Here is a 13,313-nt window from a genome sequence, read left to right on the forward strand (position 1 = left end):
ACTTTTGTAAAAAATGAAAATCAAAGTACTAATACTGTTCCTTACTTTCAACAGGATATTCTTACCTGTTTTGATAAAATTTGAGTGAAATTAAAATAATTAGATTTAATTTATATAGAGTAAATTTCAAATGTCAACAAATCAATTGAAAAGTATTTTTAAAATAAATTATTTATCCTGTCTGTAACTAGCGAGAATCATATTCACTTTTCAGTTTAATAATATAATAGTAAACAATTTTAGAATAAAAATAGAGTTAATAGTCAAAATCGTTTCTGAAAGATATTTTGATATTCATTTTGGTCTTTGAAAAATAAAATTAATCAAAAGTATCCTCGAAAGATACCGATGTTGATGGAGTTCGTCCTTCCGTCATCTCAGTTGCTGAGGTGTGTAACGTTTGCTGAGCTGGAACATTAAGTTACAGCGTGGCACACTCCAGTGTGGCTAACGTTAATGCTGAGCAGATAAGTTTGTTTATTTAGCTAAAATTAGTCCTAATATTACAATCCTAACCTAACCCCAATTTGAAGCATAAATGTGTGATTCTCGTAGTAGATGACCCTGTATGTTTGTTCAGTCGCTGTCATGATGAATGGAAGTCGCAGCGGTGACTTGCTGTCTCAGTCTCTTGGTAGCCATGGTTCCAACTCTTGTATGCGACAAAGGAGAAAGATCAAGGACCAGACATGTTTTTGCTAATTAAGGACAACGATCCAAAAATCTGGTACAAGAGAGAATCCAGATAGGTTGTTCCATACTTGTGCAAGATACCCGATGAGTAAGGATAAATTAATTTTATTTCCCATTTTCTTATGTCTATTTTGTTGGGCAGTTGAAATTGATATTTTTTTTGAAAATATTTAAAAGGGAAGTCATTGCAACTTCTTTAGGTGGGTTGATGATGATGGGTATGTAGCAGGGGCAGAAACTGATGTAGAGGTTGATGGTGACTATGATGAATGGAGGTTAAATGTTTCATGGAGATTGGGTAGCTTCGAAAGTGAAGTTAGAGCAATGAAGATGCTAATAATGTACATCTCAGTTGCAATGATTGTGGCTACTTTTATTTGTGCATCACTTTTGTTCACATGTATTTCCAAGTAAAGCTACAAATAGAGTGTTACGTTGTTGTGCTTTAGGGGTGTTGTTAGAGCTTTGAGATTGAATTAGTTGATATGTAATGATGATGTGACTTACGAATGAAATCAGGTGTTCTAGCTTAATTGTGTTTAAGCCAACATAAACTTGCCAATTGAAAATACAATATAGTGATGTTTATACCTAAATATAAATTCACCAAAAAGTTGTATACATCAAAATAGACATAATCATTGTTATATTCCATAACAAACATCATAATCATATCATATTATCTTAGCAGATATACCACATAGGTAATCAAGGATCCATAACTTAATAGAGCAATTCAAAACAAAGGTTCTATAGCATTGTTCACCTAAATAAAACAATATAATAGGCCTAACTAAAAGATCCTGATAACACAACCAGTTTACACAGCCCTGTTCCCAAAAAACTAATAACAACGACATACAAAACACATTTTCTAATTAAAGTTCTTAATCTTTTTTTCTTGGATACTTGAAGCCTGGAGTTAGTACAAATATCATGAAACTTTGCATCTTCTTAGCAGTTGCGAAACTTGTTCCTTTCAGTGTTTCAGCAAATATGACCACAGGTAATTTGGTGGAGGCATTCAATCTTGCCTTGCGTTTAATGATATGCAATTTGGGTGGCCTTCCTCTCTTTGCATCCTAATAGGCCAGTTGGTAGAACCATTATTTTTCAACTAAATAAATGAAAGTAGTATTAAAGATAAAGTAATAAGTAAATAATTTGAAGGTCTTCAACAGGCAGTTGGCTTTCTTGTTTTGGTGGGGAGCCTTTTGGTTGGCTGATTATCACATCAGGTTGTGGCTGGACTGGTGGAGGAAGTAGAGAAAGGATTGAACATCATTAGTTTTGGTGTTTGTTTCATATGTAGGGGGAGTAGGCTCTTTAACAAGTGTAAACTGCAGTTGCATTTGCCTAGCTTGTTCTTCAGTATCCATTTTTTTCTTCTTTGCACAACCTCTTTTGTTGTGTCCAACTTCACCACAATACATGCACCTGATTGAATTGTACTTGCTCTTCATCCTAGTGCTTGACCCAGTTAGATGTTCACCCTTGTCTCTTCTCCTCTTCTTGGTAGGCCTGTCGGGTTTTGGCTTAATTGGGGGTGGGACAGGGGCAGGTGACGGTGTTTTCTCCCACAAATCTTGTCTTTTCACCGGGTTGACATTGAAACAGTATGTCCTTTTATACGCCTCTATTGTCAACCATTCATGGCAGTACTCCTTAATCCTCTTACAATTTTTATTTTGAATGGCTGAAATTGTATGCATACATGGTATCCTTGTTGCCAGCACATACAAATTTAATGAAAAAATTGAAATCAATTCTTACTAAGTGAGAGTAAGGGAAGGAATGCAAGGGTTGGATAATTTACCTGTGAGTTGTCAGAACCTACAAGTGAAAGTGTGCTTTCCCAAGTCCACCACCATGTTTGTTCATCTTTGTAGAGTTCACACTATCATTACTGTCACTGCTGTATTCATCATTTCCTAGCACCTTTGGAGGCTTGTAAAGGCTGTCCTCAGCACTCTCATAAGATTCATGAGAGTCACTATTTTTTTTAACCTCTAATGTCTTCACATGCCTTCCAGCTCTTGTATGTGGTGGTAGTAACATTGGTCTTTGCTTTGGTCTGAGGTGCAGCAGAAGTAGGCTTGGTAGGTTGAGTATAGAATTTTTTGGGCTGTGATGAAGTGTCAATAGGGTCATGTGATTTTTTGGTGGGCTGAGATGATGGTTTAGTGAACTTAGATGATGGTCCAGTGGGTTTGGTGGGTACCTTAGTGGGTTGGGTAGGCAACTTAGTGGACTGAGGAGGCAATTTTAAAGGCTGAGAGTATAAATTGTTACCATCACCTGAGACCTTCGAGGATTGAGAGCATGCTTTTGGACGGGATGGTAGCTTAGTGGGTTGAGAGTGTTGTTTCTTGGTTTGGGATGGCTTATTTTTTTTCACATCTTCTTCCTTCTCATCAACCACAAACGGCTTTGAAACACCATGTTCGAAATACATGTTGATCAAATTGAAGTTCCTCCTACAATTCTTGACCATTGCAATCAAATCATCATCTGTGGCCAACCTCCTCAACTCAGATTAGGGGTGAACGCGGATCAGATCGGATCGGATATGGCCAAAATTTCAATCCGATCCGTAGTAAAATTATCGGATCGGATCGGATCCAATATCCGCAATTTTTAAGCTTGGATCTGATCTGATCCGATCCGCACATTTGCGGATCGGATTGGATTGGATATCGGATATCAGATATATCCGCAAAACACAAAAATATTTTTAAAGGATTATTTTTATTTATTTTTTTAAATATGTTTACTCTTAAAATAATATTAAACATACTTTTCTTACATAATAAATTAAAATAATACAATATATATGATAATTATTAGTTGAAAAAAAATATAAAAAGAATATTTACTTATTTATTTCTTTATTTTTGCGGATACGCGGATATGCGGATACATACACAAAATCCGCAATCCGATCCGATCCGATCCGATAGCCTTGCGGATCGGATCCATATCCGCAATTTTCGGATCGGATTCGGATAAACACCGCGGATATGCGGATCGGATCCGATCCATGAATACCCCTAACCCAGATTCAAGAGGAACTCCGGGAGATTTCCACCAACATTCCCTAGTCTCAGCATATCCCAATTCCTTAAAGTAACCCTTCACAAAGAACACATCAAGTGTGTCACTGTCAACTCCCATTAACACCTCCGTGTGATCAGGCTCATAGTACAGATTTTCACCCTCATCCTTCTTAAACTTCCAACCACGGTGAAATATAAGTGTCATAGGAGGATCCTCCATCTACAAAAGCAAAAATCAAATAACGTTAATCAACAACAACAAAATATGAAACAAACTCAGAGTAACAACTGCATGTAAACACACAACAACCAACATACTCATAATCATCACAAACCCTCGACTAAGACCAAACACCAAAATAACCACAGCATAATAACCATGAAACCCGTCACAGCAACCTCATAGAGAACATGTTCTTCCTAATACCGTACCTTGTCTAGCAACGTCAACTCCAAATCCTAGTCTAACTAAATGGTTCTTAGAACTATGTCAACATAAAGCGACATACACCAACCGTGCAAAATCAACAAAAACTGACAAAAAAAAATTAAATCTTTACCTGTAGCAGTTACTGTTCCTTCTTCTAACCGCGTAAGTTCTCTGCAAACTCCTCCAACTTTCCACTCTAGTAGCACCAACTCTTCCACAAATGTCGATGCGCACAAAGGCCGTCAAGTAAACAAGGAGGTTCTGATCATACGCAAGTGTATCAGGGCAGAGAGTCACAGAGTAGAGAGGAGACGAGGGGTTTTGGAGCGAAAGTTGAAGAGGGTTGTTATGAGAGGAGGTGATGGGGAAAAACGTTTGAAAATCCCACCCTGGACCACAAACGACGTCGTTCCATGGTTTTGGGGTGGAGGATTGATGCTACGTCGTTTTGCTTTGTGACACGCTGTAACTTAACGTTCCACCCCAGCAAACGTTACACACCTCAACAACTGAAATGACGAAAGGACGAACTCCATCAACGTCGATATCTTTCGCGGATGCTTTTGATTAATTTTATCTTTCAAAAACCAAAATGAAGATGTGAGTATTTTTTAAGGACTATTTTGACTATCAACTCAATAAAAATATCATAATATTGAAAAAGAACATTTGATTATATTTAATAAAGTAAACAAAATTCATAATTTGTTTTGAAAATTGAATTTAATTTTTATATAGTGCAAATTAAATGTATCTAAATTTGTATTTGTATCTTATATATTTTATTTTGGTAATAATCATAATAGATGGGATCATGGGAGGTGGGAAATTCATTTTACAATTGATATAAGAATATCGAGAGATTTAGTGTTTGTTTATTTATGGTATGTATGTCATGGCGGTGTGCAGTGCAGTGTGCTGGAAACTTGAATGAAGTGAGTGCATTGAAACTTGAGAGATAGGTGGCTGATTATGAATATGTGGACTATGTCAGTGAGAAGCAGCGGAATGTTTTGGTGTCAGTGTCATTGTCACTGTAGAAGAATACATTGCTCCGATTCGAAGCCAAGCCCACGCCGTGGTTTTGGCCTTGGAGATAACAGCAGGATTAAGGTAGGGTATTCTTCTTCTTGTTGTTCTTCTTCTTCTTCATTGATTCATTGATTGCTTCATTTCAGACGAACAAAGGCGAAGCTGGGACTGGCAAGGACAGAGGTTTGGTGTCGAAGCAAAGGTGTTCCTATTTCCTCTCTGTATTGTATTTTATTTTAGGGATGGTTGTTCGTAAAAGATGCTAACAGGCTCAACTCAGTAGCAGGGGGTCAACATCTCGTCCTCCATCCACTCGTAATTGCAATCCTCTTCTTATTCTATTCACCACTCACTACTCACTGTATAGTCATCAAACTTCGGATGCTTTTTTCTCTGCAGAGGCACCCGCACCACAGCTCGACGGCAAGTCTCGCAACGATACTTTCGATCTTGACTTTGAACAACGACTTCAAGCAGTTAGAAGGTACAACTTTAGTTCTTCTCTTTCTGTTCCTTACTCATTTGGTAATTTTTCTACCTCAAATTTGGGAACTTGCTACACTGCTCAGGTCTGCCCTTGAACAAAAGAAAGCAGACGACGAAAAACAGTTTGGACCCATTGACTATGATGCACCACCACCGCTATCTTCGGACCAGAAGACAATTGGCCTTGCTACCAAGGTAAAAATCTCTTCTTTTCTACGGCATGTAAATGTTCCTTTATATGTATACATAACCATCGTGACACAGATTGGAGTAGGAGTAGCTGTTGCCGTCTTCGGTCTCGTTTTTGCTTTTGGAGATTTTCTTCCTTCTGGAAGGTATGCATGTGCACACCTAATACCGGACAATATACATTAACTCCGCAAGTATAGCTCATGGCTTCATACCATTTACTTAATTGTTATTTTTCTTTTCTCACTGTATGGCTTTGGTTTGCCAATTGCTTGTTGAGCCATTCTATGATACAAATTATTCTTGTTGAAGTCTGCAATGATCCTAGATAAACACGCAAATCATGTGCAAAAATGGTTTCTTCCTTCTGTATTACATTTTATTTTAGTTTCAACCCACTATAACTAAGCTGGTTTCTTACTTTTTGGTTGGAGTTGAGGTTCCTAGTCTATTTACATTAAATCCTGCATCAGACTTATATATATATATATAACCATGCTTGCTTGAGACTAATGATTATGAATGTTCACACTTATCTTCATCGTGTTCATTCGATTGCTAGTCCCAATGAAGACAGTGCCGTGGTGAGTAGTAAGCTGTCGGAAAAAGAGAAGGCCACTCTTCAGGTATCATTTCTACTTTTCTAGCTGACTATTGTCTGGCAATCAGTTGGCATTTGCTGAGTTTAGATTGTTATGTCTTTGTTTTCAATGTTATTCATAGCTGATGTGATCAGGCAAGATGAGGAAGAAATAGATACAACATAAATACATCAAAGAAAAGCAGGATAGTGCCTATTACCCATTTAGGAAAACATTATAGAATTTCTCCTAAGGTGGTCTGTCCATACGAGAGGACCAATATAAGTCCTAGTTAGACGATATGTGTCAGGTACCATAGATCAAGGGAGTGAAGAAGAAGAGAATTGAGTTTAGTTGCAGTGCAGAGAATTGTTCTGTAGTAATGATAATGCAGATTTTATGAACTAGAGAATTGTATAGTTGTATTACAAACTGAGTGTATTATTACAGTTAACAATAGCTAAGTTCTCTATATATATAGAGAGGATGCTAACTAACTAATAACAGAAAACAAACCAAGAGAGCCAATTGATAAAGCAGATTGGTCTTGAAGTATTCTTGGTTTTCTTGAACACAAAGTTATTTCAGTAATCTTGCTCTTATACTCAACAATATGATTACATGGAAGATTGCTTAATGACTAATTAGAGTTAAGAGTATGACCAAGAAGAACTCTCCAAGTGAAGCCATTCTGAGGATATCGATGTAGATTCACCTTGTGAAAATTTGGTTTATGACTTAACATAATGTTGTTGGCTTGTTGCTGGATAAATATGTAGCAAACCCCATTTGGAAAAGGCATTTGTGATTGTTCTGTTGCACGACTGGATGCCTAAACTTGTTGAATAAATATTTTGTTCACTATAATTCACGTGAAATGTACCTACTGAAAGCATATAGTTGTTCTTTCATAGGCATAGCTTTGGCATAAGTGGATATGTTTGATCAGTATCTTGTATCACAGTATTCATAGTGTGATTGGTGAAATATATTACATCATGTTCCCCCTCGATCTCTTTCCCGCTCTTATATGTGCTTCCTGATGTATGGCAGAGTAGACTTGAGGAATTTGAAGCAATATTAAGGAACTCCCCAAGAGATGCAACTGCTCTTGAAGTAAGTCATAGGTGTTAGTTCTTTTCTCCCCATTTCTGTGTGTCTAGATACATTGAAAATATTTTTCAGGGAGCTGCAGTAACTTTGGCAGAACTAGGGGAATATACAAGAGCTGCTTCTCTACTTGATGTTTTAACAAAGGTTGATAATGTTTTTACCATGGATATATTGTGAAATGTTGCATATATTTTGTTGTTGTTTGATCTTCCTTTAATTTTGTAACTGATTCTTTTGTTGGGTTCCAATTAAGGAAAAACCAAATGATGCTGATGTTTTCCGTTTGCTTGGAGAAGTTAAGTATGAACTCAAAGATTATGAAGGGAGTATTGCTGCATATAAAAGTTCAGCAATGGTTAGTTAGTCTTTTAACATTTCAACTGCTCTTTGCTGGTGGATGCTTTTTGTGAACTAAATACTCACATCTTAATTTCTAGCAAAGTCACGAAGAGTCGAGTGTTTTAAGGAAGCCAATAATTTAGGTTAGAACTTGGGATAGATTATGATATCTGTATTTTCTATTCATATCTTCTGGATTTTTTCTTAAAGTATGCGCTCAATATTCAGTTCTTTACCAGTCATAATATTTCCAATTTTTTAATAAATGTAATCTATCTGTTATGTCCACCTAGAAGTTGAAACTTTTGAGTATATCTGGCTTAAATTCCATTTGGAAGTATCTGTAAATAGCCTATTGTGAATGACAGGTTTCTAAGGATATTGAATTTGAAGTTCTGCGAGGCCTTACTAATTCATTACTTGCTGCCAAAAAGCCAGACGAGGTTTGTCATCATGATAAAGGATTCTTAGGATGTACGAGCTACTAAAATTAGTGACAACGTACTCTTAATAAAAATGAAAAACATAAAGACCTATCTTCAAATGTAGGGACCAAAAAACAAATTAATGGCATTTAGGGGCTAAACTGAAACCTAAAAAATAAAATTATGGAGGCCAAACTAAAATCAGTAAAAATGTAGAGACCAATATCTTCTCTTCTGCTTCTGCTTCTCCGTGATAGAGAATAAAATCTCCCCCCCTAAAAATTAAAGAAGAAAAGGTATAATTGGTTGATGCTCAAGATATGGCTATTCTGGTTCGTTAAGCTCTTATACTGTGCAGAAATATGGAGTTATTTTTTACACTGGCTTTAGTGGATGTGTCGACTAGTTGAATTAAAAAAAAAAGATTATTTTTCCATCATTTCTCCAACAGGCTGTTCAATTTCTTCTTTCCTGTCGTGAGCGTCTGAGTTCTGTAAAGGAAAGCGCAAAATCTGATAGCAGCCCAACAAACACAGGGAAGCTGGATCCAGTCCAAGTAAACTCTTATTCTCTAAAATAATAGATATATTCTATTTCTGCTCTTTTTGCAAATTATTGAAATAGATAGACAAATTTTGAAGACCCATGGAATAGGTAGATAAAAATTGTATTGTTACATGAACCAGTAAAGGTTTTTGTCATAATGAAACTATACACCTTGATATTTTCACATTGTGATGATAATTTTAACAAGATGGGATGCTTTTAAATGATCTCCCACTTCCTTCTTGTAAAAATTCAAAAAATTGCATTTTCATAAAGCAGATCAGGAATGATTTTTATTGTATGTTGAAGTCCTTTATATAGCCAGATGGATGAATTTAATAAAATGGTGTCAATGGGGATACCAAATTGGTTAGCTTTCACCTGAGTCTTCTTGAAGAAGCAGTTGCATTCTTATAGTACATACTTAATGTTACTCATTTTTTCACACGTTGAAAACATTCAATGCGTATATTTTGCATTGTTTTTTCTTACATTTTGTCTCCCAATTTTCATATTATGAAATACTTAGGTTGAATTACTTCTTGGGAAAGCCTATTCCGATTGGGGCCATGTCAGTGATGCTGTAGCTGTTTATGATCAGCTCATATCAACTTATCCTGATGATTTCCGTGGATACTTAGCTAAGGTCTGTAACTTCTCTCATTATTACTAAGCATGGAGCTTATGATCATTTCTGTTCGCGGTAAACCAAATTAACGAAATAACATGAGTTGAATTTTAGAATCTAATTTTGCATGTTGGCAGTATAAACGATAAAGTGCTGCACACTGTAAAACTAACAATATAACTCATTCACTATGCATGTGGCATTTGAGGAAGTTAGTAGTCATCGCATTTAAATACATGGTTGGATAACTGGGTAAACACTTTTACATTAATATTGCATAAAATCAATCTATAATGAACATGTATATAGTATTGGAATTTATCAGTGCACAGCTACAGTTTGCTGTTCCTTCTGGTTTCTTGGTTGCTTTGCCACCAGACTTCTTTCTTTTGGCTAGGCCATGGATTCATTGGCCTGCATGGCAACATTTTTAGTGGCCTGCATGGCAACATTTTTGGAAAGGTGTTTGTGCTTTTAGGAAGATCAAGCATCTCGTTTTGTATTTGGTAAATAAAAAAGATTATGTGCATGTACTTGCTAGGGGTGTTTTTGTAAACACCTAAGGAGGTGTTTTTCAAAGATAACTTGTGCTTATCAAAATTAGAAAAGTCTAATATAACCTCATATATTAATAAATATCCAAATTTACCCTTATATTTATGTCTATTATGATCTTTTTAAATTTTAAAAGTTGTTTTATCAAACATAGTTGTTGTTGTTGTTTGTGCTTATTGAAAGTTATTTTTAGTTTGATTTACCAAAAATAATTGTCACAACTTTTAGAAAACTCTCTTTCAAAAGTCAGCTTTGTAAAACTATTTTGAAAAAAAATACAAACTTTACCAAACTGATAGTTATAAATAAAGAATACATCATACCTTTTGTGTTATGTTTCTTATATCAATCTCTTCCTCTTCCTCAACCATTTTTCACCTGAATTTCGTTTGCCTTCTCAGCCATGCATTCAATTCAAATATGATATTGTACTTATGTAGGGAATCATCCTAAAAGAAAACAAAAATATTGGAGATGCAGAGAGGATGTTCATACAGGTATGTTTGATTTATTAAATTTGCATTACTGATGAGTAGTTGATAAGATGTTAAAAATAAAATGCATATACATAGCCCTGCATATATGTGAGACCGATGATTTTAAAAAAGTTGTTTTGATTAATGTCGTTATACCGTTATGAACATATAGTGTTAACCCACATCTTATGTGCAGGCTCGGTTCTTTGCATCAGATAAAGCTAAAGTTCTTGTGGACCGTTATGCAAGATAAAACTTGGCATTGGCTTTCAAATCTAAAGGTATGCTGTGTAGCTCAAAAGATAATATCATCGTAATCACAAAAGAATATATCTGCAGTAGAAATTGTGATCATTATTATGAAAGTACAGAAAATGCTAGGGGTTTGATGATGGTATTTCCTAATGCTAATGCAGCTTAGAAGTGCCTCTTTGGGAGTCACTCAAATAGAGTAGAAATTTTTAGCTCTAATTTATGAATATAAAAGTTTGTTATGCTTCTTTCTGTGCGAAAACACCCAGCAGTCATGTGATGTGTGCTGCGAGGGAAAGGTTTAGGTAGAAAGTTTCAAGAAGTCCACCAAAGCTTCTCTTTGGACAATGCCATAATTGCTCCTTCTATTCGTCAAGTGGAGTTGGGGGGTGTGTGGGGTAACATATTACATTGAGGTCATATCTAGTTAAGGTTTAACCGTTTAAATATGTTTTTACTCCCTATTATGGAAAGTCATCTTTTTTTTCCTTTGCTTTGATTTTGGCCTTTTCTTTTTAACTATTATTATTACTATTAGCTTTTTAGTCTTGCTTTTCAAATCTATTATGATGATATTTTACTTATTATTTCAATTAAATTGATAATTATATAGAGGAAATATCCAAACTTGTTTTTGACCAAAAACACAAAGGATAAATTTGTCTTTCAAGATTTGAGAAAAAAACAACAAATTTGTCTTTTTACCAAACAAAATCTATACATATTACGAAAGAAAAATATGTCCTTTTGAAAAAATGGAGTGACGAAGTAAAGGCAAATTTGATGCTTTAAAATCTCGGTATCTTTTGTTGTGTAGATAATATGGAGAATTTAATTTTTTTGAGTTCAACTAATGAGCCAATTTTTTCCGGTAATATCAATTAACTCTTTGAAATTATTTTTTTTTTTACTCTAAAATCTAAATCCTCTAAAAATGAGGGTTAAAAAAATAATTTTATAATAAACAACAATAACGTGTTTGGTCAATGTCAAAAATTTGGTAGTTTTTATGTTGGTTGTCGATGCCTAACACGACCTTTATTCGGATTTGGAATCAACAACTATGTAAGATTTTATCTTTTCTGCAACTGATATATCATAAAGTTTGAATTTATGTTTTGATGCATATTATTCACAAAAAAATAAAGCTAGACGTCCAAATTTCTTTTAAACCAAATTTTCAATCAAGTCATTGTGCGCTTCTTCAGTTCTTCTCTTTCATATGTACGCAGGTGCTACTTTTTCTTTTCTTGCGCGCTTCTTTTTCAATGTTGTCACCGTCGTCGCTGCCACTACTGCGATCGTTGTTGTTGTTGCTGTCACCATTGATGTCTTCTTTTTCTTCTTGTTTAATTTCTTCTCCTTCCCATTCTCATGTATTATCATCATTATTGTTGTCTTCGTCTTCATCTTTTATATATGTTCAGAAAATCAGTGCACAAAAATTTTGAGGCACAATACATAAATTTTAGTGCACAACATAGAAATTTTTAGTATATAACAATTTTTTGAAAGACAACATGTTCAGAACATTGATACTCAACTAACAAAATATGTATAATGCAAAACTTAGGTGCAAAATATACAAATTTTGGTGTAGTACAAAAATTTGTGCTCAGTATAGAAATTTTTGTAGGACCATATATGTTAAATATTGACATCCATGTCATGGCATGGGGGTTCGGCTATATTTTTATGTTGGTTGCCGAAGACCTAACACAATCCTCCTCCTTTATCCGGGCTTGGGACCGGCTATGTACCGCAAGTGTAACATAGGCGGAGTTATGTTAAATATTGACATCCAACCAATAATAATTAATATGTACAACACATAAGTTTTGGTATACAACATAAAAATTTTGGTGCATATTTAAACAATATTGGGAATTTAACATGCATGTTCGTCATGAAACATTTATTATGATAGTCGGGGTTATTGTGAAATAGATTTTATAGAGAAAAGTTGTTAGAAATTATATTGCTAGGAGGTTTATAATGCTTTTAAACAATATAATGTTAAGGAATTAAGCAATTATTTGTTGAGCAAAATGAAAGTCAATTTTTTTTAAGAAATTGAAGTTGATAGTAATAGATCCATTGAAATTAAGACGTATTCTAGGTTAATGAAAGAAGTCTTATAAATACTTCAGCGATGTAGCAAACTCTTGGGAGTCAGTACTTTTTATTAATTTTGATTAATATTTAATCAATACAAATATTAAATTATTTTTAATAAAAAAATATGAATGTAAATTTTGATAAATATGAATACAAATTGTGTTGATTAATATCTATTAAAAAATGTTGTAGCAGCTTAAATAATTAGGAACATCTATCATGAATTTTGAGAAGTAAATGCTTGTGCAGATAGATTAGCATGGCAATGTTATGAATTTTAACTGAGATGTTATTTTTTTTTTATTTCCTCATGTATCTTTTTAAGTTTTCATACAGATTTCACTGGAATTGTATTTTTAAGGATAGTTTTTATCTAGTTTTTTTTTTTTTGGGC

The 13,313-nt window shown here is 34.6% G+C and overlaps 2 protein-coding genes across 5 annotated transcripts in view; one reads left to right on the forward strand and one right to left on the reverse strand.

Moving 5' to 3' along the window:
• LOC107638386 (reticulon-like protein B22) overlaps positions 1,916 to 13,313 on the reverse strand; it is a 16,820-nt gene continuing 5,422 nt past the window's right edge. Inside the window, exon 6 of the mRNA XM_016341628.2 lies at positions 1,916 to 2,092. Within this exon, the coding sequence (XP_016197114.2) occupies positions 2,062 to 2,092 (31 nt within the window). The 3' untranslated portion in view covers positions 1,916 to 2,061. The remainder of the gene's footprint in view (positions 2,093 to 13,313) is intronic.
• Positions 5,021 to 12,403, forward strand: LOC107638384. 4 transcript variants are annotated; one of them, XM_016341621.2, is made up of 16 exons: positions 5,021 to 5,292; positions 5,358 to 5,413; positions 5,492 to 5,526; positions 5,611 to 5,695; positions 5,781 to 5,892; positions 5,962 to 6,032; positions 6,449 to 6,512; positions 7,521 to 7,583; positions 7,653 to 7,724; positions 7,834 to 7,935; positions 8,288 to 8,362; positions 8,796 to 8,900; positions 9,420 to 9,536; positions 10,514 to 10,570; positions 10,746 to 10,830; positions 12,034 to 12,403. In XM_016341621.2, the coding sequence occupies exons 1-15, from the start codon at positions 5,152 to 5,154 to the stop codon at positions 10,800 to 10,802; spliced, it is 1,212 nt and encodes a 403-aa protein (XP_016197107.1). In that variant the 5' UTR covers positions 5,021 to 5,151; the 3' UTR covers positions 10,803 to 10,830; positions 12,034 to 12,403. The 4 variants fall into 4 exon arrangements, with proteins under 4 accessions (XP_016197107.1, XP_016197111.1, XP_016197108.1 ...); XM_016341625.2 differs by having other exon boundaries at positions 5,495 to 5,526; XM_016341622.2 differs by lacking the exon at positions 12,034 to 12,403 and adding an exon at positions 10,966 to 11,298.

Source organism: Arachis ipaensis, chromosome B04 (genome assembly GCF_000816755.2).
Source record: "Arachis ipaensis cultivar K30076 chromosome B04, Araip1.1, whole genome shotgun sequence".
Taxonomy (NCBI): domain Eukaryota; kingdom Viridiplantae; phylum Streptophyta; class Magnoliopsida; order Fabales; family Fabaceae; genus Arachis; species Arachis ipaensis.

What these genes read in the sequence shown, in the direction of transcription:
- LOC107638384 (XM_016341621.2), top strand. Translation starts at nt 5,152, where the DNA reads ATGAATATGTGGACTATGTCAGTGAGAAGCAGCGGAATGTTTTGGTGT. An exon ending in GGTTTGGTGTCGAAGCAAAG is followed by an intron (nt 5,414 to 5,491) that starts GTGTTCCTATTT and finishes GGCTCAACTCAG; the next exon opens with TAGCAGGGGGTCAACATCTC. An exon ending in AAGAGAAGGCCACTCTTCAG is followed by an intron (nt 6,513 to 7,520) that starts GTATCATTTCTA and finishes GATGTATGGCAG; the next exon opens with AGTAGACTTGAGGAATTTGA.